General features: G+C 47.1%; 1 protein-coding gene and 1 long non-coding RNA gene across 5 annotated transcripts; one reads left to right on the top strand and one right to left on the bottom strand.

The window, feature by feature from the left end:
* Window positions 1–521: 521 nt before the first annotated feature.
* On the bottom strand, window positions 522–22,808 carry nrn1la (neuritin 1-like a). 3 transcript variants are annotated; one of them, XM_029842334.1, is made up of 3 exons: window positions 19,862–20,102; window positions 5,856–6,000; window positions 522–1,324 (listed from the first exon to the last, which is right to left on the bottom strand). In XM_029842334.1, the coding sequence occupies exons 1-3, from the start codon at window positions 19,896–19,898 to the stop codon at window positions 1,006–1,008; spliced, it is 501 nt and encodes a 166-aa protein (XP_029698194.1). In that variant the 5' UTR covers window positions 19,899–20,102; the 3' UTR covers window positions 522–1,005. The 3 variants fall into 3 exon arrangements, with proteins under 3 accessions (XP_029698194.1, XP_029698195.1, XP_029698193.1); XM_029842335.1 differs by lacking the exon at window positions 19,862–20,102 and adding an exon at window positions 16,484–16,749; XM_029842333.1 differs by lacking the exon at window positions 19,862–20,102 and adding an exon at window positions 22,616–22,808 and having other exon boundaries at window positions 527–1,324.
* On the top strand, window positions 22,659–25,261 carry LOC115251125 (uncharacterized). Of its 2 annotated transcripts, none has more exons than XR_003889680.1 (4): window positions 22,659–22,792; window positions 23,593–24,005; window positions 24,634–24,946; window positions 25,052–25,261. It is a non-coding gene; the product is annotated as an uncharacterized lncRNA (long non-coding RNA). The 2 variants fall into 2 exon arrangements; XR_003889681.1 differs by having other exon boundaries at window positions 22,674–22,792; window positions 23,672–24,005.
* Window positions 25,262–25,633: the final 372 nt, after the last annotated feature.

Consider the following 25,633-nt stretch of genomic DNA (forward strand, 5'->3'; position numbering starts at 1 on the left):
ATCGGACCTCTGTTCTATTTGTTTCTGTCTGTTAAAGATTTAGATTTTTCAAAGTGACTCACAAATGCAAAAAAATGAAACCTTCCGTTTTGTTTCATGAATGAAGTTTCCCTTTTCTAGTCTTAAAGAACTCATCAGGACAACTACAGGGGACATGTCCAGTCACAATGGGACACTTGGACACTGGTGACCTACAGCACTTGGAGCTGCCCCCCCCCCCCCCCCCCCCCCCCCCAAGCTGGAGGAGTGGCTCCAGCAGATCCCAGGAACAACATGTGGGATCTTATGGAGCGTCTCTAAGTGCCTCATTATTACTCATTATTACGGTTCTATTAATGCTCATAGCAAGAGGGTCAGGTGAGGGGGCCATCCGTGCCCCCCCCCCCCATGGGTATCAGACCTGGAGGTAGATTAATGGTGCTCTTTCCGCTCCAGGCCAGAAGAAACAGTGATACTTATAACAACCTCACATCAACAACTATAAAAGTCCAATAAAATACCTTTAGGCCCTTGTTGCATTAAAACCTAACACCGTTCTGGGGAAAAAGGACGTTGTTGCATTAAAAGATTGAAATAATTTGGGGTCATTCGAAAAAGACAGTGTGATTAAAGAAAAGGCAACTTTATTAGTACCAATTAGCAACAATATTGATCTCCCAACGAACAGATCGCAGCTGTCTCAACCTTATTGGCTGATTGAATCTGAGCAGCTGCGTAAACATCAATTTCCTCATGTTCTGCTTGGATTTTGGTATCAAATTCAAGTATTTTCCTCAACCACAGAAATGAGATGAATCAAGGCATTTGTATCGCTAGCTACAGAAACGAGGGATCATAAATGACTGTGTCGTCCAACAGAATTGTGCAAATGGCAAAAATGCATGAAAATGCATGAAGAGTTGTTGAAACATACTTTACAAAGACTGGCTCTCTGAACGTGCCACCTAGACGTATCCAAGCCCAAAGAAAACCAACCTCTGGGAAGGGAAACACACCATTTCACACCTAGTCACGCTCATCCTCCACATTCACAATCATCCACACCAGTAGGAGAAGAGGAAATTTGATCAGGAGGAACTGGAGCCCGTCCAGAGGTGGAGCGTGGCCCCTTAAGGACTCCTGGTTGATCCGGTTCTGACTGGGCGTGACGCCTGCTGATGGGGACCCTGCTGGCAGCTCCTGGCGGTTGGAGCACATGTCGTAGAGGTTTCCGGAGAACTGCATCTTCCTGGATTCCTGGCGGAGAGACTCCCAGACCACCGCGGCTTCCTGTGGACAGCCGGCCATGGCCACGTTGGCACAGCTGTGGAACTGATCCCACGACCTTGGACAAAGAGACACATGGATGATGGAGCACAACCGAGTCAGGCTAAAGCGAGGAGACACACGAGGAAATGATCCGCTACAAAAGCTGCTGGATCAACCCACTTTCATCTGGTCCGATGCTCCCATGCCAGAAACAACACCGGCGGGTTTGAGGGTTGGGGGACATCGGGGGGGGGGGGGGGGGGGGGGGGGGGGGGGGGGGGTGTGTTATCAGCATCGTCCCGGGCTAAGAGTGTGTTGGTGATTGTTATTATTGTCTGTTTGCTACGACAACTAACGTCTGTGTAGATTCTCAATCATCCAGGTCATTGTTTCCAAGGTAGTTTTCTATGTCCAGTTGACATAGAAAACTACCTTGGATACAACAATTAACCCCACCAACAATAGTGGTCCAGAAGCCCCCCCCCCACCACCACCACCACAGTGACCTTGAAGCATGCTGGCACAATGGGTGTTGAAGATGTCCGTGAATACTGGAGACACCTTCTTCTGGATTGATGGGTGTCCAGCAAACCCACTAATTTGCACTGTTGACGTCATGCAGTCGTCCTGCAGTCGTCGTGCAGTCGTCATGCGGTCGTCGTGCGGTCGGCATGCGGCCGTCATGCGGTCGTCCTGCAGTCGTCCTGCAGTCGTCCTGCAGTCGTCCTGCAGTCATCGTGCAGTCGTCGTGCGGTCGTCGTGCAGTCGTCGTGCGGTCGTCATGCAGTCGTCCTGCAGTCGTCGTGCGGTCGTCATGCAGGCTGCACGTGTAGAGTGCACTGACCTGAAATAATTATATATATGAAATAGACAGAAAACACACAACTCTATGCAGTATGTTGCTCAGAAAACTACCGCATTTTGTGTGTGTGTGTGCGTGCGTGCGTGCGTGCGTGCGTGTGTGTGTGTGGGTGTGTGTGCATTTACAGTAATAGCTCCTCCTGAGAATAGGCCAGTGTTGCTGCTATCGTGCTTCTGCTGACACCCCGAGCCTCCAGACCTTCAGCTCTCGGGTGCTTTTCATTGCTCTTTGACAGCAAAGTTCAACTAAAGAGTAGAAAAGCAGGAACTCCTGCAGCAGCAGCAAAAGCTCCAAATTAGCACTTAAACAACTCAAGTGTCAGGGGAAGATTCCCAGCTTCCCTTTGCTTCCTGTATTCCCTCCTTGTCTACTTGTGTCGGAGAACAACAGACATTTATTGCTCCGTGTGCCACTTAACATGCAGAAGACTTATTTCTGAGACTGTCGGGGGTGATGCTGAGAGATAGGCAACCAGGCAACTATCTAAAAATATCTTAGAAGATAATGGAATTTTAAATTGTTGCAGTCCCTGGTGGATGGAACAAGCTTCCAATAACATCCAGCCACATTTTCCGAAGGTCGAAAGCATTGTTCACATTGTCCATCCGTGTGTGTGTGTGTGTGTGTGTGTGTGTAATCTTTGGCACCGTGGGACCAATTGGCATGACACACTGCACGTACCCTCCCTGGAGGTCAAGGAAGAACCGGTCCCTCCGTCACAGCGCCACCAGGAGGCCTTTTTTTTCCAAAACACAATTCTTGATATTACTCGTACAAATTTTGACCAAACCTCACGCCAAGCCAGTCCGCATAATCTCTACGGTCATGTGACCGAGACCTGTCTGTTTGATGTTTCATACTCCACCCTTGGAGTCCCACAACCTTCTAACTGCCTGGAAGAAAGGCCGCCAAACAGTTTTCAAATCGGCCCCATGTTGGCGCTGAAACGGGGCCATTCCTGTTTGGCCGATAACGTTCTGGTTGGACCACGGCGCAGCGCCCTCTAGAGGCCACGCCCAGTTCTTGGCGACCACGTATCTGTCCAGGAACCACAGCTCCAATCTGGTCAATTGTGATTGGCTCCCAGTTGTGGTGGGAGGGGTCTCAACATTAGGCCAAGGAAGACACAGTTTTCAAACTGGCCCGCATCATGTTTTGGTCCCCATTTTGCCTGATAACTCCCAACACATGCAAAAGGCAATGCGCTGACCTGGATGCCTTGGTTTACATTAGACCCCCCCCCATCTGCTCCAGCTGTTTCCTCTGGTTCTTACTTTAAAACACACTTTTTGCTAGCAAAATGCCAAACACACGCACACATTTTCCACCAATCAGGAGAGCTGGGAAGTTTGAGTGCTTCCAGGGGTGCTCGTCCCACCCCGACATCCTCTCTAGCTCAATCATGGGGGGGTCGATGCGGCCATTCCGTCATCTCACCTGGCACACCCCTGGATTCTGACACACGTCAACTCGTGATAATTCCGCAGTCGTGCGTGAAAAGACCCATGAGAGTGTGCAGCAACCGGGTGTGACACGGTGTAATTGTTGATCTGTACTGTTTAAATGCGATCTATAATTACCTTATTGCTTTGTACATTTTTATTGCCCAGCCCAGGATCGACTGTGGAGCTGAAGCAAATCAAATGATCTCTTTGTGGCCTTTTATCGTTGCTTTTCACGGCCCCTATTGTGGCGCCACGTTGGGTTTCTGCGTGCAGCTCATCGGGAGTACGGGAAATAAAAAGCAGCGCTGCACTCCTGGGAGGGTTCTGACAATGGAACAGCCTTGGCCTAAATGCAAATCCCAGCCTGTTATTCAGGCTGCAGAGTCCCGTGCACGTGTGCGCGCACGCTTGTGGCTCTTCAGCTGGGAGCACGGCGCTACCTCCCTCCTCATTAAGTGGCTTGAAAATAAACGCTTTAAGATCCATTTCTGAATAGAGCAAATGAGATGAAAAAGAAAGGGAGGGGAAAAGAGAGGAGGGGGGGGGGGCAGGAGTATGTAGATGGGATGGAAAATGTAAAGAAGCAGAAATGAGGAGTAAATTGGGGGAAAGCGGGAACACTGAGCTGTGTTTGACGACACTCACAGGCAGGGTTGGGGGATTAGTGCTTTAATTGGTACCTCAAGGAATAACCGAAATAGAGTGGTACCATGGTAGTTTGCAGGGCCATGCTGAGGCACGCACACACACACACACGCACACACACACACACACACACGCGCACACACACACACACACCTGTACAGTTGTTATTTTCTCCTCCACCACTCCCAAAGCCTCCAATTCATCTTAATCATCTTAATTAAATCCAAATGAAGTTACAAAATGGAGCAGATGGTCATTTGTACTGCCAACAACAAGTCTACATTTGAAATCTGCTTGGTCGTCCAAATTCGCCATATTGCCCGTCGGCATTGATGGTCCAATTCCCGCCACGTTTGTGGATAAACCATTGGATGCGTGTAGCTCTGGTTAGCCTTCTGTCACACAGCAACAGATAAAAATAACTTTGAAGGTCAACCTCCTTTCAAGGAAGGAGGGTTATGCCATTACAGAGAAACAGTTTCTCTTATTGTCTCTTATGTATGAGTTCTCTGAAAATATCCACGCTTGTACAATGACAGAAAACAGGAAGGTTGCTCTCTTGGTCTTTTACCTTGAGAGATAGAGCACAAAGAGGTCCATCGCCCTTGGACTGATGGCCCCGGAGAGCTCGGCCACATTCAGAGCCTTCTACAAAACAAACTCAAACTTTATTCTCAGTTAAGCTGGGAAAGGAATCAGAAAGTTCCAGCAACAGCACTGGAGGTGGTGAAGGTCCAGCAGTTGAATCAAGGGCCATGTGGAGGGGCCACCAGCAGCATCAGAGGTCAGCGGGGAAGCCACAGGTGAAGATGAATGGATGGATGAATGAATGAATGAATGAATGAATGAATGAATGAATGAATGAATGAATGAATGGATGGATGAATGACCAACTTTTATTGACGTAAATGGAGACCAGTCTGAGTTAAACTGGGTTTTCTTTATCTGGTATTCTACAATCACCGTTCTAAAGAAAGAGGGGTGTGTGTGTGTGTGTGTGCGGGTGTGTGTGTGTGTGTGTGCGTGTGTGTGTGTGTGCGGGTGTGTGTGTGTGTGTGTGTGTGCGTGCGCAAGTTGACAGTGTGGCCACCCTGGAATAATTGGTTTAAGGGAAGAAAATTTTCTGGGGGAAAATGCTGATGTGTGTGTACTGTTGTGTTCTCAGGCACTCACTCACACACACACACACACACACGCACGCACATACGCACACACACTCCTCCCACATTATAACGAAGTACTTTTGCTTTATTCCAGGAATTTTGGATCACTTTTATCAGACAATTAAGACTGTTCTTGTTTTCTTGTATCGGCCATCCGATAAAGATTCAAACACTTTATATGAAGCAGCTACTAAAAGAGTTTAGATTTTGCTTTAAAGGAATCTTTTGAGAGACAGAGTACACCTACACTTCACCCCCCTCCCACAAAGAAAAGGTTTGTAAGGTCATTCCACTCCTTTTCAACTTATTTTGAACCACAGAAGTAATTTGAAAGAGGTGCTACTTTATGATTAAAACATGTGAGATGATTCTGGATAAGCCAGACAGGCGTCGCAGAGGTTCAGACACGCAGCTCGGACGCCTTCAGATAGCCGAGCAACCTTGTGGAAGTAGAAAATATGTCTCATAATGTGCTTGCAAGCACACACTGACCTACAGATGGAGTGTATCTCGTTTGTGTCCTCGTCCCTACGGGCATTGTCTGTCAGACTGTCTCCCAGAGCCATGAGACACTGAGCAAAACCTTTGTAGATGGAGTGACACCTTCGGGCTGCAGCTACAGAGTCTCGGCCCAGCACTAGAAAACACACAAAAACAGGCAGAAGCATGTTAGCATGTATGCTGATATCAGTGCATTAGCTTTTACGCAGTATCAGTGTTCCCTCTGCTGAGGTGTGAATCCAGAAAATCAGGCTTCCGCATACAAGGAATCGATCGAAACATCAGCTCTGTCCATTATACACACAGAGGTTAAGATTCTGATGTACTGGAGCTCTGGATGCAGTCAAAAATGGTGATTTATGTGTGCTTTTAATCGCTTTACACCTGTCATTTTGATATAGTTTATGCTGTTTTTGTAATCTGTTTTTCCTTTATTTATGCTGTAATTGTGAATGTTTGGTTGGTTCCGGCAGGAGTAGCTGATGTGTAATTAGCTGAAGGGGAGCCTAATTAAATCAATCAATCGATACTGTTCTGTTGCAACATTATGACTCTATCATATATGTGTAAGGCAAAAGGTGGAGTCATTCAACACACGTGGTTGTCTAATGTTGCGTTTGCGTCGCTCTTGTGCTGTCGTATCGAACGAATCCCGTGGAGCCCATGGTGAAAGCTTCACGTCCCACTAATTGATTGATCAAATAACCAGATCAATAGCCAGAGGTGCCAACAGGCAAGACAGGCAAATACTCAAGGTGGGGGGGGGGGGGGGCAAAAAGGGGACCCCCGAGGGATGACGACCTTGGAATCACTCAGGATCAGTGACAATGTGCACTAATTACATGCAGCAGTAATTACTGTGCACATGGAATTATTACTGTTGCCCTTCCAGCCTTTTAGGTGTTAGTATTTGTATATAACATAATTTTGAAGTACAATTTTGAGTTATCGTAAACCATAAATATAATGAACTTTACATGTTCTGGTAGCCTGTTTCTGGGTGGGAACCACCCCACATTTTTCAGCAATTTGTCTTTATTTTCCTATTCTTTCCTACACTTCTGCACATCAGCGGGGTCGGGCGTGGACGACACAGAGAAATGCAGCATAAATTCCATGGAAAAATGTTTGAGGCTCGATAAAATCCGGAGCAGCTGGACACATCTGTAGGTCTCAAAGAGAGCACAAGTTTGGGCAAAGGGGGACGTCGGGTCATCGTAGACATCAAGATCGCAATCGCATGAAATAATAATGAATGAGCGAACGTGGACGTGGTGGAAGAGCCTGCAGTGCACGTGTAGCCTCTACATCCCTCCGAAGATGCCGCTGCCACCTCTCATAACTCACTGAAGGTAATAAAAAACTGAAGGTAGAACACGAAATGAGAATTCCACAAGGTTGAATAGGACACGAAGTGGGAAGAGAGAGTCTAGTTCAAGCTTTAGTTTAGGATTTACGTATCTATCTATGTCAGCAGGAGGCACCTGCTTCAAATTCTTTTGTGGAAAGTCCCCGAGGCCGAGGGCCTGAGGTAGGAGACAGGACCCAGGCCCTGAAGGGCACTAGAGAGTCTGACACCTGGTCTCTCTTTTAAATTCTCTCCTTATCCTGGTTCCTCTCGGTGATCCTGAGGTAGGAGACAGGACCCAGGCCCTGAAGGGCACTAGAGAGTCTGACACCTGGTCTCTCTTTTAAATTCTCTCCTTATCCTGGTTCCTCTCGGTGATCCTGAGGTAGGAGACAGGACCCAGGCCCTGAAGGGCACTAGAGAGTCTGACACCTGGTCTCTCTTTTAAATTTTCTCCTTATCCTGGTTCCTCCCGGTGATCCCGGTTATCTAAAGCTTGATCCCAGAGACTCCCTGAGCCTCAATGGGTTGGACCTTCCACAGTTAAATGTGTTTCCTCTGGCTGAAGTGCTGCGATGTGAAAGCGGCTCTGCCTGCACGTCCTAGTCGGTCGCCCTCTGCTCCAGCCAAGGGAACATCAGCTTCATCCTGACCTTCCGTTGGAGGAAGAGGACAGCATTTAGGAAGTGTCATTGTCCTCCCTGAAACATGGTGAAGACTCAAGACAAGTCCTTGAATCATGACTTGCACCGTACCGACGAGTAACAACAGTTAAATTAGGACCATGACCATGGATGATCGTCTCGTCATTGTCAGGGGTTGATGGAGACTTGATGGAAACATCCCTCTCTACCATCGATCCCTCCTGGGCTCTGCCCAGATTCAAACAACTGCACTTTGTGGTTAGTTTGGAAGAAGCATCAGGAAACTTGATGAAACGACACCTCCATTCCCAAAGGGCAGACTTGGGGAACTTTTCTACACACCTGCTTCAGAACTCTCAAAGTGAGCAGAACATTTTTTAAGTGTTTTCATCTAATCTAATGGATTACGTCCATCCACGAGCACTCGTCTGTCTGGCCTCTAAATAGCAGATCCTGGCTGCCATCTTCCCCCATCAAGTCCTCCCTGCTCCTGCTAGTGTCCCAAGATCGTAAAAACTGCTTTGGTTTGACCAATCAGAACCTTTATAGACATTTGCAACTTGGGCATTAAGTGGAAAGAGCAAAGTAGTAACTAACCCATTTGGATAGACTGAAGATCTTTCAACTTGGTTACATGTCAGAGCCATGGAAACATATCAAATATACACAAGCTGTTAGAGGAGTTAAAAGGGATGACACAGTACATCAATAAAAGATAAATGGAAGAAAGAGTGTACGACACAGCTGGAGATGTGGGAACAAGTAATTTCACAACACCGGAAAGTAGGTCATCCCTTTTTTGGAGAGAATTTGAGTAGAAAAATATAGTTGGGTTTTTAAGTGTTCCAGCTCAAAGGATTTCTGAAAGAGGACGCCCATCTTGTTGGAGATCCTGTGGCAATAATAAGGCAACTGATTTGCCCAGCCATTTCAGAATAACGAAAAGAAAGTACAGAGCCGAAGGACAAAATCATGAGAAGCGTTTTAGGTGGAGTTGAGAGCAGCCACAACGAAAGGGTCTGAGAATAAATCAGTATGTGAAGATCCTACTACACCTGACGTCTGTGTAGATTCTCACCCTACCAATGACCCTGCCAACGACTCATAGGTGACCACCAACATTATTAGCATGCTAATGGTCCACAAGGGCTATATTTTCAAGCTCAGTCCCTAGCAAGTTAGGAACAGAAGAAGCCTTCTGGATAGAAAGCAAAACGTCTTCAAAAGAGAAGAAAAACAGTCCTGTTGACACAAAACTACCTTGGATTACTACACCTATTGTTTTTGCGTAATTGTTGCGTAAGACATTGTCAAGTCGAGGCATTCCCATTCTTTGCTCATTATTATGGTTTTCCATTGGATGTTCACTGAACCTGATGATGAAAGAGTCGTCTTTTGCCGATTCCTCTCTATTTTCAGCTCGTCTAGTGCACAGACAGGCAGAAACAATATTGATTACGATGATTGAATAGCAAGCCACTTGCTCTTTTCTTCCACTTTTTAGCATAACCTCAATACAAGATTTCTGACTAGGTAGATTGAAGAGATGTCCAATCCAGTTAGAGATATCTACAATGTTATTTTGACCAGTTGTGATTCCAACTCAAGACATCAAACTGGTTTGTGGATATCTTGAAACCCTATTTCAGATATCTTGAATAAAGGGTGTTTGGAGATATCTTGAAAGCACCAATCTCACCAATCTCTCATACAAGGGAGAATAAGCAAGATTTCAGGCAGTGACACGCTACAACCTCACAGGTAAGACGTTGGCAGAATTTGGAAGTCATCACTTACCAACTAGTTCTGCAGGCGTTCAGCTTAGAGCATTTGGAGGGTCTTCTCAAGGATAAATCAATACAACAATCCAGGCCATGTCTGGAAGTCCTGCACACGTCTTTCCAGACATTAATGTCTCCTACAAAGCTGACGTGTACACCTGGTTTAGAAGAGTTCCAATTCCCCAACACTCAAATCCACACTGTCTAATGACTGTGGTCATGCTGCTCTTACCCCAGGAGCCATGAAATACTTTGAGTTGCTCGTCATGGACCACAGCTAATCCTACCACCCCAACCATTCAATTCAATTTGCTGATGACACAATGGTTCAGAAATAGAGATGGGTTAGCATATTTAGGGATGATTGAGGAACATAATGACTTGGTGCAATTCGCACAACCTCTCTCATAAGGTTCAAATCCACAGGGGTGATTCAAGGGAAGAGCAACCGATCCCCCTCCACTGATCACTGGTGGTCGTTCTCCAAATTCTTGGAACTACACTTTAGGGAGCATCTGGCCTCCAGAGACAACGCCACAGTTACAGTCCAGAAAGCTCAACAGCCCCGCTACTTCCTCCAAAGCATCAAGATGCAGACAAGCCATGACTGACCTCTATCATGGGTCCATTGAGAGCCTCCCCACTCAATGGATCGCGTCCTCTTTCAGGAACCGCAGAGCAAAGGAAAGAGGCTGAGCACAACTATCACAACAGCAGTGCAGGACTTTGGTGTCCTGCTGCCATCCCTGCAGGAGACTTTCCGTCATAAACCCAGAGGACACTGCGTCATTAACGGACCCCCTCTCACCCCCCCTCTCCTTTCTGGTGCAGTCATGAAGGAGGAATTATTATCTAGCCCAATATTAACATATTTAACATTCGGTTATGCTGTTTATTATCCGCTGCTCTTCATCGCACTGCGGCACTATTTTATAACTCCTATATTAGCTTGAACTGTCCATTTCTATATGTTTAACTTTAAAGATGTCTCGTTTTTTATGTATTTTCAGTCAAGGGTTTTCAAGTCATTACAGTCAGATTTCAATCAAGGTGAAAACAGGTTAGTGTGGGGCCCGAGTGATGTGCATCCTTGTTCCTAATAGTTCAGAGGTCAGCTCACAGGGGGGGTGAAGCTACTTTGTGGATGTGAAAAGCTGTGGTTGTCCTTGTTGTTCCTGGTGTCTTTAATTAAAGAGACACAACAGGGAGACACAATGTGGTACATGAAGGAGTGAGGCTCCTTTAAATCCCAACGTACTTTTCCAGAGTGACATTAGTGGTAGAGAGAGAGGCTGCTGCACATGAACAACAACAGTAACAATACAGTTCAATTTGTGGTGCCCTTCTGCTGCTCAAGGAAACTTTACATGGTCAAATAGGGATAAAACAACAAAAGATTAAAAGTACAACCAATACTATAAATCCTGTTTTGTTGTGTTAAGTTTGTGGTGAAGCAGGACATGACTTCATTTTAACCTGCTTGTAAAGTGGTGGTGTGTGTGTGTGTGTGTGTGTGGGGGGGGGGGGGGGGGGGGGGGTAGGTTTGCTGGATAGGTAGAACTGGGTCATCTGTGAAGCTGCGAAAAATGGATGTTAAATTTGTGGAAAATATTGTCAAGAGGAAGAAGAGAAGTAGTGAAGAGAAGCGGCCCCAAGAGAGAGCCCTGGGGTACCCCGTAGGTCACAAGGGAGTGAGTGCACCCTGAAAAAAAGGAGTGAGAAGGGAGATAACGATGGAGGATAATCGATCTAAATTTGGAGAATATTAAATTTCCTTCCTGTAATTACTTTACTTCATATAACTAATTACTCATCTAAAGCTTGAAAACTAAAAAGAATTAGGAGCTACAAACTACAACAATCCCAAACTCTTACCTTCAAGTTTTCAAACGAACTCTAGCTGTTAAATTTAGCTTAGCTGCATCGCCTTGAGACATCGGGTTTAGCTTCAGCGAGCCACCATCAGACTTAGAAGTTATTTAGAGCGAATTTTAGGAAGCTGAATTTCATTTGAACCTTGCAGCTTAGCTGCTAATCAGTTAATTGACCCAACCTTAATATGGAACTTTTGGTTGCTTGAGTGTTAAGTGTCACTATGTTCAGTTAACTCCTCTCACTAACTGGGAATTCGTAAAGAGAAAAGCTTCAGCACTCAAATCTGACCCGATAGGAAATCTTAACTATCTGCATGTAGAATAACTGTAGTTTGGAAGAGCTGAATGATGACTGCTGTTCATATTAGAAGCCAGAGGAAGCTAAACAGGACTTGCCATGAGACGCCCACCTGCTTCTGCTGCCCCAATACATCATAATTAAAAGTAATTAACAGTAGTTGGCAGAAGAGATACCTGCAAGTAGGCACGGTAATATTTCAAAGTTTTAGATTTACAGCCTGTGAAGAGCTCTGACGTGTGTTGAGGCTTGATATAAATTTGGTCGATTTTGTCAACGACTCTTATAAACAAGAGAGGCGCTGATAGTCATTCGAGTGGGCGGCAGAAACCGTGAAGGGAGGACAAAAAGACAGGAAGTATGAGGCAAAGGTTGGCCTCCTGCCGGCAGGTGACTGCTGCTAAATAATTATTCATTGCTTCACCACATCGCTGCTGGAGTTTAAGCCCATTCAACTTCTCTGGTTGTTTCTCCTCATTCTCCTCTGTCTAATGACACCCAAGGATATTCTATCGTGCCATCAGGACAAACACAAAGTGCTGACTCAGTTTGTCTCTGCACCACAAGCTGGACCTGTGGGCAGTGAGACAAAGTCACAAACCTTTGACATAAAAGGGTGTAAAGACAGCACAGATGCCATAGACTCAGTTTACCAGACTGGTGCTAGAATAAATGTCACCATGGTTGCCACAGCTAACGTCGATGCTCCATGTTAGCACTGTCTTTGCATTGCATTGATTACAAAACCAGCGCTGAAAAATCTTTTTTTTTAATAAAAAAAAATCACTTTATACTTTACTGTCATCGTCATGACAACATGGGGTGTTTCCTTCCCCCAGATGGCTCCTAAAGTCCACCATAATCTCCAGTAGGAGGGGTGAATCTTTAGACCTACGTCTATATTTGATGGTAAATGATACACTCCCAAACCCTCAAAATAAACTTCAAAGACAAATGTTAAATCTATATAAGGTGGTAACACTGCTTCCTGTGTCCCACAGGCCGCAATCACAAGGAAAATTATGTCTACTAACAAAAGAAAGTTTCAACTTACAATGGAAGTGGAGAGTGTTGGACCGAGGACACGAAAGAAAATGGCTGAAATGAAAAAATATGGTGAAAATATGACAACAGAGAACAATTTAACTTAGTGGCGGTGGATTAGCAGCATTTTCCAAGGCTCCCTTGGCCATTTTCCTTTATTATTTCTCTGGATTTTTCCCAGCCGAGCCACCGATTGATAAAATGGCGCCTGGGCTAATGATGTTTATTGAGTTGGCTTCCAGGTCCAGATAAACATCAAAAATACTGTGAATACTGTGTTAGCAAGCATGCTATCCGGGCTCAGAGCAGGTCTGCTAGCAAACATTATGAGGTTTTTAGACTCAGAATCTGAGGGTAGGCAGCTGCAGTCTTTAGAAGCACAGGTAACATCCATGGCTACTGATAACACCAAGCTGAAAGCCAGAATCATCGAGCTGGAGGAGCACCTGAAGAGATCAAAGGCACAGAGCCATTCTTTGATAACCTTCTGGTGGATCTACTGGAACAAGACACAAGAACTGAGGCCAACTGACTTACACAGACGGATATTTTGCCTTTTTCCCTGTGCATGTATCTCAACCAGTTCTATGTGCTCTTTGGAGCACCAGTTATTGCTGTGATGTTGACTTATATTGGTAATACCCAGGCTGGTTTACTGCCTGGCTTCCCAGCCGTGCACATTAGAGGGAAACTGTTTACTTTATTATTTCTTTTCTTTCTTTTTCACATGCAAAGCTCCTTTTCACCATATAATACGGCTTACCTTGCTGTCCTCATATTATTACTGTGTAAGCTGTTGAGCATACTTAGGTCTTTTAGGCTGAAAATTGATATTCTGTCTTGTTTTTTTTCTGTTTCTGCATCCTTATTTATTATGGGTATTATTATTTTTCTGCTTTTCTTTTATCCTCAGACACTCGGCTGTGTCACACTTATGAGGTGATACGATCTTTGGCATTAAAAGAGATTTTGTCTTTATTGCGAGAGCAGCGCTGCTGCCATCCTCATTGGTAGTAATGCTCCATGTCAGGTCGAGAATGTTCTACCTGATCCTGCTGGTCGATTTGTTGCTGGAGGCTGTGCAATACTCAAGTTCTTTTATCAAGCATTTATGCCCCAAATGGGGACGACGAGCAATTCATTTCTAGGTTTCCACTTCGATTTTCAACGTAGAGGCATTTTACATTATTAATGGGGGACCTTCATTTTGTGCAAACTCCTGCTCTGGACTTCTCCTCCACATCCCACATTACTAATTCTGCTAAGTCACTAAATTCATTTGAAAAAGAGCTGCGCCTCTCTGATCCACGGAGGCGCACATTTTCCAATAAAAAATTCCCTTTTCTCACATGTCCACCACTCATATTCCCAAACGGACCTTTCTCTCTTAGATACCAGACTTTCTGGTGCGTTCTTATCACCGTACGGTAATTTGAGATCATGTAGATGTCGACTCTTTCAGCTCAACTACACAGATCTTTTTTTAAATGAAGGAAACACCAGATGTTTCGAGCGGAACCTTAAGGCGAACCTTTAAGACATATAACCTCCTACACTGGATACAAAACCCCCTGGAGGCTGCTGACAGCGATGCCAAATACCCCCCCGACCTCTCCTCTATAAAGTACAGCTTCAGCCTGAGGTCGACCTTTAACTACAACTAGAGCACAGGGGGCAAAGCCCAACAAGCCAGGGCGCAAACACCATCTTTTCGATTGTCTTTCTTTTACTTTTTGGTTTGTTTCTTTTGTCCTTTTTTCTTCATGTGTGATACTTTGTGTTTGCATTTTTGTTCAAATAACTCAAGTGTGAAAAACAAATAACTAATAGAATACAAAAAAGCCTAAAACCAAAACAGCGAACAATGAGAGTAAGAAACTTGCGGAAGTGCTGGAGCTTTTCTCTGACGTCCACCTGCTAATGTTATTTTCCTTTAATTGCCAAGTTTGCCCTTATTTATTCTCCCGTTCAAAATACCCCGTGCTTTATGAATTCCCAGTTAGTGAGAGGAAAAAGCTGCCCAGTAATGCATTCTGGTGGTTTTAAGTGTGATGGTGCGTAGCCAATTACACCGGCTGCAATTGCTGTGCTAACACAAAACAGTGAGACAGATGATTAATGTGGCCTAAACTCTGAAGCAGCTAACACCACAGCGATCAAAGCTGGCACACACACAGACAGGTGGATCATTCATTATCAGCCATTTTCCTGTGATGAATGTCACACATAGTTGCTCTGGCAGGTTATTAACAATGAGATTTGGGCCAAAAGATTCTCTCTTTGAACAGATTTTCGGAGACTTTGAGTTCAGACACAAGGGGACACATTGATCTCACAACCAGCGCCAATAAACAATAAACAAGGAAATACAGAAAAAAGCACAACGGAAATGTTGTGGAGGAGCTAAAAGTGAATAAAGAAAGTGAAGTCATTTGAGTCCCGTATAAAATGTAGCACTTTAATTCTATAGGCCCCAAGGTGGTGAGACAACGGCGAACATTCTATGTGCTGTGGTAGAGAGCCCGGGAGGAGGGGAGGCGAGCCGCTGAAGGCTCTTGACTCTGAGTTGGGCAGATTGGAGGGTGAGTTGGGCGGAAGGAGAGGATTTGAGATGATGGGTTATTATTCTGGAGCAGCTCAAGGAAATAGGGACGCGATAGGTTGTTGCTGTTTTTAAAGGTGTAGCTGCTTGGAATCTGTTTCTGATTGCTACTTTGTGAACCTGTGGAGCACATGACAAACAATGAAAAGGTCTAATTATGGTGAAATGTCTCAAGTTTTAAAATATGTTGAGTTGTTTCGGTTAATATTGATAAGAACTTGGAACACCAAGGCAGAATATATCCCTCCAGATGCTCTTTGTCGAGTACGAACGACTCCACCCTCTGAGGACTGGAACCTGCTCTGAGCAGGAGCCCATCTGAGAAACTGAGAAAGACATGAAGCTGGGGGGGATAATGAAGAAGGGATCACAGGAAGCTGTGAAGAAAGGATTAGGAAAAGTTGGGAGGAACTAGTAAGAAAAGTTGGCAAGGATAAGATCGAGGAATGGTGGTGCCTAGAGGAAAAGCCAGAATGTGGACTGAATAACCAACACTCAGAATAGGAAAAGAAAGGCCCTCAAAAGTGGGCCAAGTAAGTTCAGCTGGTCCCAGCTGGTCCCAGCTGGTCCCAGCTGGTCCCAGCGCTTCAGTTGAGTCCTCAACGCCACGCTTGGCTCGTTTCATATCAAATAAGAATTCCTGACAAAATGAAGCTGTTTTGAATCTTTTGCTTCTTCCTCAACTCTGAGATGTGCCGCAGCCCACAGGGCAGCCACCTGCTGCACGATGGTTTTCGCACACCTGACCCACGATTTTCCACGTAAGAGCTCCACCTAAGGGACCCACCTTAACCCCAATCACATCATCTGCTACTACCGTTACACCACCACTACAGTAAACATATGTCACATGATTCCCTCAAATCGTGGGACCCTACCCTACCCTGTTGCCTTCAGTAGGAACCAGTCCAGCAACATACCACTCCGGGTCAACAACTCAACAGTAGAGTTTTTGGGGTGCTAATCCCCCCCCCCCCCCCCCCCCCTCATTCTCACCACCTTCTACAGAGGCCCCATTGGGAGCATACCGAACAGCTGCATCTCCGTCTGGTCAGGGTCTAGCAGGGTGTGGACAGGACGATCATCGTGTGTAGAAAAACCGTCGGTACTTCACCCTCTCCCATCCAAAACAACAAAAAGAAACACTGAGCCATCAACATCAGCAGAGACTCCTCTGACCTCCACCACAGACTGTTGTGGCTACTGGCCTCTAAAAAGATGTTCCACAGCCTCTGGAGAAGAACAACCGGGTTCAACAGCAGCTTCTTATAATACCCAGAAGACTGAACTCTGTATAAAAATGCTGGTTCCGCTACCAAACAAGAGTCACGCACGCGAATGTTTCGTTAGCCTTGTTTACGGACACATTCACTGCGACTTTGTTTCCAGAAGTTTCTGCAATGACACAAGATTCATGTCTGAAATTGTCATCTTTGAATATGCTTATGTCATCAGGGAAGAAATTCTCCATTAATGGAAGAATCTGGTCATTCAGCATCTTCAGGTAGTCGGACCTCATTCTTTGGGCCCATAATGTTGCTGAACCTGGACCCATCAGACCACCTGACCTTCCATGAAGTGAACACCGAACACCCTCATTCAGGATTTTTGCTGGACCATTTCTTCCTATAGACGACGGTTCCCCACCTGTCCTCCCAGTTTTAATAATACACACTGACAGTGCTTTATTCGGTTAAAGGCGGGTCCAGCAAAGCTCACGATGGGAATACAATAAAAGATTAATGGAGAAAAAATGTGTACTTGTGATATGCGAAGCAAAAAATCTGCATTAAATAGACAGATCTGGAGGGGAGGAGGTGAGGGTGAGCTCTGCAACACACAACAACACCAGAAAGAGCCAGAAAACTCGGCCTTTTAACCCGGTGAGCTCATCACGGTCACCCGGGTCAGTCAATAGAAAGGGGCAGAGCACACTGAGAGGAATAGAAAGGGGCAGAGCACACTGAGAGGAATAGAAAGGGGCAGAGCACACCGAGAGGAATAGAAAGGGGCAGAGCACACCGAGAGGAATAGAAAGGGGCAGAGCACACCGAGAGGAATAGAAAGGGGCAGAGCACACCGAGAGGAATAGAAAGGGGCAGAGCACACTGAGAGGAATAGAAAGGGGCAGAGCACACCGAGAGGAATAGAAAGGGGCAGAGCACACCGAGAGGAATAGAAAGGGGCAGAGCACACCGAGAGGAATAGAAAGGGGCAGAGCACACCGAGAGGAATAGAAAGGGGCAGAGCACACCGAGAGGAATAGAAAGGGGCAGAGCACACCGAGAGGAAATCTGTGAAATCTAGATGAAATCAGCTGATTATGAGAAGACAGACGGACCTGCCGGTGAACGTGCTGCTCTCATATCACGATCAAGCTTTGACACTCATGTGCAGTTATTTTCCCCAATAAGACAGTAATTATGTTGAAAAATAGGAGTGTGTAACACTGTGTGCGTGTGTGTGGGTGTGTGTGTGTGTGTGTGTGTGTGTGTGTTTGTGTGTGTGTGTGTTCCTTCAGTTCCTTCGCTCTACTCCTGTAAAATGGAATGCACTGAACTCAGCCATTGATTGGGTGGCGACACACATGCATACGCAGAGGAAGCATGCCCCCCCCCCCCCCCCCCCCCCCTTCCACACACACACACACATATGCACACACACGCGCACACAAATCTGGGAGGAAGACAAAATAGGTGGTGTATTACTGCAGACAGAGCTACTGACCCTCTTGTTGAGTTAATGAGTTTTATTGACCAGAGCCCAAAGTTGCTGCTGTAACTTATCACATTTAGCAATTAACACACACACACACACACACACACACACACACACACACACACACACCGAGGGGGGTGGGGGGCAGCAGTTTCATTGTAAATCAGCAGACACAGGATCAGTCTTCTGCAGAGGTTGAGCCAGATTCCTGTTTTTGCTTGGAACTAACAACAACCCAAGTGAGGCGCTTTGGTGCTGCTCTGCTGCTGCTCTGCTGCTCTGCTGCTACTGCTCTGCTGGTGCTGCTCTGCTGCTGCTGATCTGCTGCTGCTGCTGATCTGCTGCTTCTACTCTGCTGCTGCTCTGCTGCTTCTTTTTTGCAACATTCACACCTTCTGCTCTGTTACTTCACAGGTTCATCTGGTTGTGTTTCAAGGATTGATCTCACACAGTTATAATGCATCGACTGGCCGATAGATTGTGAATACCAACAGGACAATAATCGGTGATCTTTCAGTGTGAAATTCCAAATCTGGAATCTAGTTCTGAGAGGATTCGAACACAACTGGCTCATTTCATTCATGATTCCTGAGTCAATAGCTGGAATCCTGTGTTATTCAAAGATTGCAGCTCCAAAGATACGTAAAGCCCCACAAAAGGGGAGCATCCTGACCTGGAGATGATTTAATAACAGGTGAAGCTGATGCAGACAGGAGAGAGAGGAGAAGCAGAGGAGCAGCACAGTGCTGAGGGAAGCACAAACCAGAGGAGAAACAGCAGCTCCAGGAGGAACTAGAAGAGGATCTATATTAAACTAGCAACTCTGACAGGACTCTTCCACCGACACGGCTCTTCCCATAAAGAACAATTAAAACCACCCCATCCCTGAAGCATGTGCACGGGCGTGTTGAGCCTCTTCCAGGGCTGAATGCAGTGCAGAGACGGGGGTCAGCTGGAGGAGGAGCCTCCTCCCATCCACGAACAGATGCTGCTAGCAGCTCAAACTGGCCTCACGAATATCCCAGCACATTGGGGAGTCTCTATGACTGACTGACTGACTGTCTCCCTGACAGAGGTCAAGCAGAGGTCGTGTGTAAAAGCCAACCGATCGGCCGTCTGACCTGAACCCGATGATCCGTTTCAGCCCTCACAGCAACAAAGGTCCGTCTCTCACAGCCCCGTCGACACATCCGGCCCCACACGTGCTGATTTTACACTAACAACGCGGATTTCTGGACACTTATTTCCAAACGTGTGTGATCGTGGGGATGACAGGACACTGTTGCGTGTTCAGGTGTGAGGAGCCGACACCTTTACGACCACGTTAGGAGAGCATCCACCTTCGTTTATTTCAGCCTCTAAAGCACACGTGTCGAACTAATGGGCCCGTAACGGATGTTTTCAATAACGAATCCAAACCAGGAACAGATCCCGGATCACTGACGACAGGGGGCTAAACACAACGATCCTCCTCATCAGCTCAGAGTCGTGATCTCAGACAGCCTCATTTGGGTTGATTACATACTGAATGTGTAGCAAAGTATTTGTTGTTTACAGGTTTATGTGTTTATGCAAAGGTTGGCTATTGCTGACTGGGCGCTATTCTGACCTCCACCAGTGTGACGACACAATTTTGAACAAAAGTTTATGCCGTAACTTGCGTTTTAATGATATTTTTCTTTATTTACCTGAAGTTTGGTGGTTGATCGAGGGTTTCCTTTCCATTCTAAAGCTTCCCTCTGTGTTTCTGCTGCTACTGGAGAGCTGCGTTTGCTTGCTGAGCTGATCAGATTCTGCACCAAACCTTCATTTTGCCAACCAAATCTGTTCAAACAATCCTTCTCGATTTTAAAATATGCTAATCCTTTCAAACTCGGCGGTGGGGCTGGTTAAAGCTACAAATCCTGGGGAAGAAAATCCTCATTAGCGACTGTTGCTACTTTACATCTGCAGTTTAAGTGCTGTAAAACTCTCATTTGGACGGTTGTAAAGCGGAAGCTGCTAACACGCTCTGGCACAACAGCCCTCGATGGAGCGGGCGGGGAACAAAGAGCCCGAATGAATCCGTAACGAGCACATGGCTCCTGTGAGTGAGCGAACGCAGGAGATGACAGACAGGCGGCAGCGGCGGCGGCGTCCCCGGGACTGTTGTGATGTTCTGAGAGGATTCTCCAGAGGCTTCCCCGAGCGGATGGGACTCATTCATCATTTATTTTTATCATTTTATCTCATCTTTATCCCCACGGGATCACGCCCCCCCCGAGAGGCCCATCGCATCACCGGCGTGGTGGTTTCCTCTCACGGAGAGCGGGAGTTGAATGGGAACTTAAGCGTGTTTATCTTCTGGTAGTTCGTGGAGCTGACTGAGTGGGCGGAGCTTCGCTCAACGCAGCATCGACACGTGAAGCTTTTTGCCGTAGCGCCGCCGTGTCGGTGGTGACGTGTGTGTGTGTGTGTGTGTGTGTGCGGCGGGTGCAGAGGTGCAGAACCCCAGATCCCATCATCCCAGACGGGATTAGCTTCCTAACTTCTAACTCCATATTGTTGTGTGAGCTGTTCTGTGGACAGAGAGAACAGGAGGAACGATGTCCTGCAGGGTTCCCTGTGGACGCCTCACGAAGGGGGTGAGATGGGTGGACTGGACGATGGACGAGGCTGCTGGGATTGAGCGGCATGGACCTCGGATGTCCCGCTGCTGCCCTGCGAGACGCGTTGTCCCACAGGGCAGCAGAAATCTCCTCCGTCTGTCCTCAGACCTGCAGGCCTGGTGGAACATGTGACCGCGGCATTGGAGAGACTTCAGACCACAACTGAGTCCTCAGCAAGCTGCTTTCCAGCCTCATGAAGGTGTGGATGGTGCTGCTGCTGCAGAATCCAGCCCCCCCCCCCCCCCCCACCCAGAGGGCAGCAGCAGCCCCCCCCCCCCACCTATAGCTCCACCATCTATAGAGGAAGCTATGAGCATCGTGTCCTCCTGTGCAGTCTTCTGTCTGCACTACTGCCATAGAGGGATAGGTGGCGCTGTGGAGCCAAATATCACCAAACTGATGCAGCCTCTTTAGGCGGCTCACCTTTGTCTGTTGTCCCCTCAGTTAGGCAAACATGTGGACACGTGGACAGAACTACACATGGAGAGATGGACAGGTGAACACATGGACAGATGAGCACATGGACAGATGAGCATGTGGACAGATGAGCATGTGGACAGATGAGCACGTGGACAGATGAGCACATGGACAGATGAGCACATGGACAGATGAGCACATGGACAGAGGACCACATGGACAGATGAGCATGTGGACAGGTGAATACATGGACAGAGGACCACATGGACAGATGAGCACATGGACAGAGGACCACATGGACAGAGGACCACATGGACAGATGAGCATGTGGACAGGTGAACACATGGACAGAGGACCACATGGACAGATGAGCATGTGGACAGGTGAACACATGGACAGAGGACCACATGGACAGATGAGCACATGGACAGAGGACCACATGGACAGAGGACCACATGGACAGATGAGCATGTGGACAGATGAGGACATGGACAAGTGGACACATGGACAGATGAGGACATGGACAGATGAGCAGATGGAGACACATGAACATGACTGTCCATGTCAGATCAGGCGCATCAGAGCTCTTGGGATCCACATCGAGACTCTGAACCTTTTGTCTCCCCAGTTGTCCTCTGAACGATCCTCCGCGCGTCTTGTCTCGAGTCTCGCGATACTCTCAGAAATATCGTCATTTTCTCTCAAACTTGAGCAAAGTTCAGATTCATAAATCTGCTGTTGGGGGGTTAGGCTTAACTCATTTCATAAAAAACCCACTTAATTTTAGAACCCGCAGCCTTTTCTCTGCCCGTGCGCGTCCTGCGTGCGCGTCACCGTCACCCCTGACAACAAAGTGAGCAGCTGAAAGCTTTTAACTATGGCGGAAACACTCGAGGACAAGAAGCTTCTGAATGATGAAAGTCAGCAGAAACCGACAACTAACTTCAACTAAAACGGTCTTTGCACCCCCAATATGATGCGCAACAATCTGACATCAAGCGGGGGGGGGGTGTCTGTGGGGTGGGGGGGTATCTGGGGGGGCGAGCTTCAGCCACCGCTGCGCGCTCCCTTCAGCCTGATGCGCGCCCGTTTCCCTCTGCTGGGGGGGTTTCAGCCGCACAGCAACTTGAGTCGCTCGCTTGTAACCAACTTTGGGACCAGTCCGTCCCATCGGACCCCCCCCGCGCGCGCGCGCCTGCTGCAGAAACAACCTTCAAGTTGTTGTAGCTCCGAGTGATGAGGAGCAGCTCGGATCCGGTTACTGTTGCTCCCCTCAGACACTTCAGGCAGGACTTGATCCATCACTGTCGCGCGGGCGGGACTCGACACTGCGACTAAAACACTGCGGGAAAGCAGGTGCGATGTTCGGGTACTCACAGAGCAGCAGAGCAACAGGCAGCAGGAAGCGCCACACCGAGAGCACAGCTGGAGACATCCCGAGCCCACGATCTTCATTTACCGACGCCAAATTTGAACTCCGCGCCGACGAATCTGCAGCGGTTCCGACCGAGGACGAGTGCGCGCACTGGCACGCAGGTCTGGATCTGCGCCCCGGTGAGCCAACATCCAGCCCTGATGAGGGAGGGTTTGTTCTGTGCGGGGGGGGGGAGGAGGGGGGAGGAGGAGGAGGAGGAGGAGGAGAGAAGACCTGATCAGGTGAATGTGTTCTGGGGTGAAGAGCAGAGCTTTAAGGTCTGAACCAGACAAGCTGCTGCGTCCAGCTGCAGGGGGACAGTGAGTCCTGCATCACTGTCCTGCGTCACTGTCCTGCATCACTGTCCTGCATCACTGTCCTGTATCACTCTGTCCTGCATCACTGTCCTGCATCACTCTGTCCTGCATCACTCTGTCCTGCATCACTGTCCTGCATCACTCTGTCCTGCATCACTCTGTCCTGCATCACTCTGTCCTGCAACACTCTGTCCTGCATCACTCTGTCCTGCATCACTCTGTCCTGCATCACTGTCCTGCATCACTCTGTCCTGCATCACTGTCCTGCATCACTCTGTCCTGCATCACTGTCCTGCATCACTCTGTCCTGCATCACTGTCCTGCATCACTCTGTCCTGCATCACTGTCCTGCATCACTCTGTCCTGCATCACTCTGTCCTGCATCACTGTCCTGCATCACTCTGTCCTGCATCACTCTGTCCTGCATCACTGTCCAAACCAAGCTGGAATCAAAGCAGAAGCATGTTTCAGGTGGATTTTATTTCTTTGCGCACCCTTAAGGACCCTTAAGGTCTCGTTAAAACCACCTTTGATAAGTCAAACTTGAAAAGAAAAGTCTGTTTTTTATGCACAATGTTAAAATCCCCCCTGAATGTGTCTGCTGACCCTTTTAACACGTCCAGCTGCGGCTGCTGTCTCCAACCCTCCTGGGAACAAGCAACACCTGAGAGCTCCTCTACTCTTTCCATCTTTTGCTGAAAGGTTCACAGCAACGCCTCAACTCCAGCTCCTCGCCGCTGCCTCACCACCGACCTGCCGCTCTGCTGTCGCAGCTCTCCCAAACTCCAGGAGGAATCTTCGTGACAGACTCCGATTCCTTAGACAAATACGATTGACTTAGACGGCCAGTCGTGCCGTCGGGGTATTTATAGACTTTAAACACATTTGACAGAATTGACATGAGATACCACCAGAGAACCTGGTCCATTTGCGTCCACCAGGGATCCATGTTGGGTCCTGTAAGTGTCACATGACATATATGAATCTGACACACTGAAATCTCTATCTGCTGATGACACCAAGCTCCTGGGTACAGGTGAGAACTTCAAACATCTCCAGCAATATCAAGCGTGGGTCGATGGGCCGGTATTTTATCCGTCCCGTTGCTTCTTCGAACTACAGCCAAGTTAATCAATCAAAACTTATCCAATCTCTTTTTGAGCTGTGGGGGCTTTTATCAGGAGATGTAACCATTGAAACTACTGAGCACTGTAAAATAAGCCGTCACAAAAATGTGCCTGTAGGAGCCGTTAATCAGCTCTGTGGACGTTTGTCTGGGAGCCTGTTGTAATCACACCACCAGGTGGCGCTGCAGCCAGTGAAAGCAAGTGTATAATCGGAGGATAAGGGGCTTTGCTGATGGGGGTGGGGGGGGGGGGGGGTCTTTAATGTGAAGTTCACTGATGTTGAGTTATCAGGACTAAATGGGAGCCCCACCCAGAGAGACGCATCGTCTCATGTGAATATCTGAATATCTGAATATCAGCTCAGGATCGACGCTACAGCCGCGTTTTATTCATGTGCTCTGAATAATTTAATGGAATCATGTGTGATTCAAGGATCGCAGCTCAGAACGTATACAAGTGTGTATGTTTCCGTCCCCAAGAGAAGTAAAACGTCCCACAAAAGGGGAGCATCCTGACCTGGAGATGATTTAATAACAGGTGAAGCTGATGCAGACAGGAGAGAGAGGAGAAGCAGAGGAGCAGCACAGTGCTGAGGGAAGCACAAACCAGAGGAGAAACAGCAGCTCCAGGAGGAACTAGAAGAGGATCTATATTAAACTAGCAACTCTGACAGGACTCTTCCACCAACACGGCTCTTCCCATAAAGAACAATTAAACCACCCCATCCCTGAAGCATGTGCACGGGCGTGTTGAGCCTCTTCCAGGGCTGAATGCAGTGCAGAGACGGGGGTCAGCTGGAGGAGGAGCCTCCTCCCATCCACGAACAGATGAATCATTTTCCACCTTTACTGTGAGTGAGAATGTCAACAGAATCGTTTAAAAAAGAATAAAGAGGTCTAATAAATGAGAACGGCAGTGCTGCAGTGGAGTAAAGTTGTGTGGTTTTGTTTCACAGGAGCTTCCCAGCCAAAACTAGAGGTCACCAAAGGTCAAGCAGAGGTCGTCTGACCTGAACCCGATGCTCAGTTCAAACCAGGATATCCACTTTTGTCCACTTTGATGCTGTTTGATTCACGGTGATGTCATTTTTACCATATATGGTAATAAAGATATATGGTAAAAATATTCTTTTACATAAACCAGCCACTGATAATCAGCACAGATAAAATCCACTTTATATTAAACAAATTCAAAATAAATCACATTTTGTGTTTTTGGCTGATGATATGATGAAACATCCTGAATTTAAGGCTTAAAAAACATAATATTAAGTCTGGTGGTTTAACAGCATTTACCAAAAGAAATTCGGAACAAAAATAACAATTTATACCATGAAATGTTCGTGCTTTAGGTGTGACCAGCGCTTGATTCTAGAGGGGAACAAAAGCTGCGACTGATCTTCCACAAATATCAGGGCCCCATTAATCCGTGTTAGCAACATCTGTGCTGCCGTGGCGACGTCGTCCGTCACTGCTGCGCTCAGGTGCGTGAAGCCGACGCAGGACTACAAACATTTATCTGAGGATCTAAAAGTTTC

The sequence above is a fragment of the Takifugu rubripes genome, chromosome 9, assembly GCF_901000725.2.
Source record: "Takifugu rubripes chromosome 9, fTakRub1.2, whole genome shotgun sequence".
In the NCBI taxonomy this organism is placed as follows: Eukaryota; Metazoa; Chordata; class Actinopteri; order Tetraodontiformes; family Tetraodontidae; genus Takifugu; species Takifugu rubripes.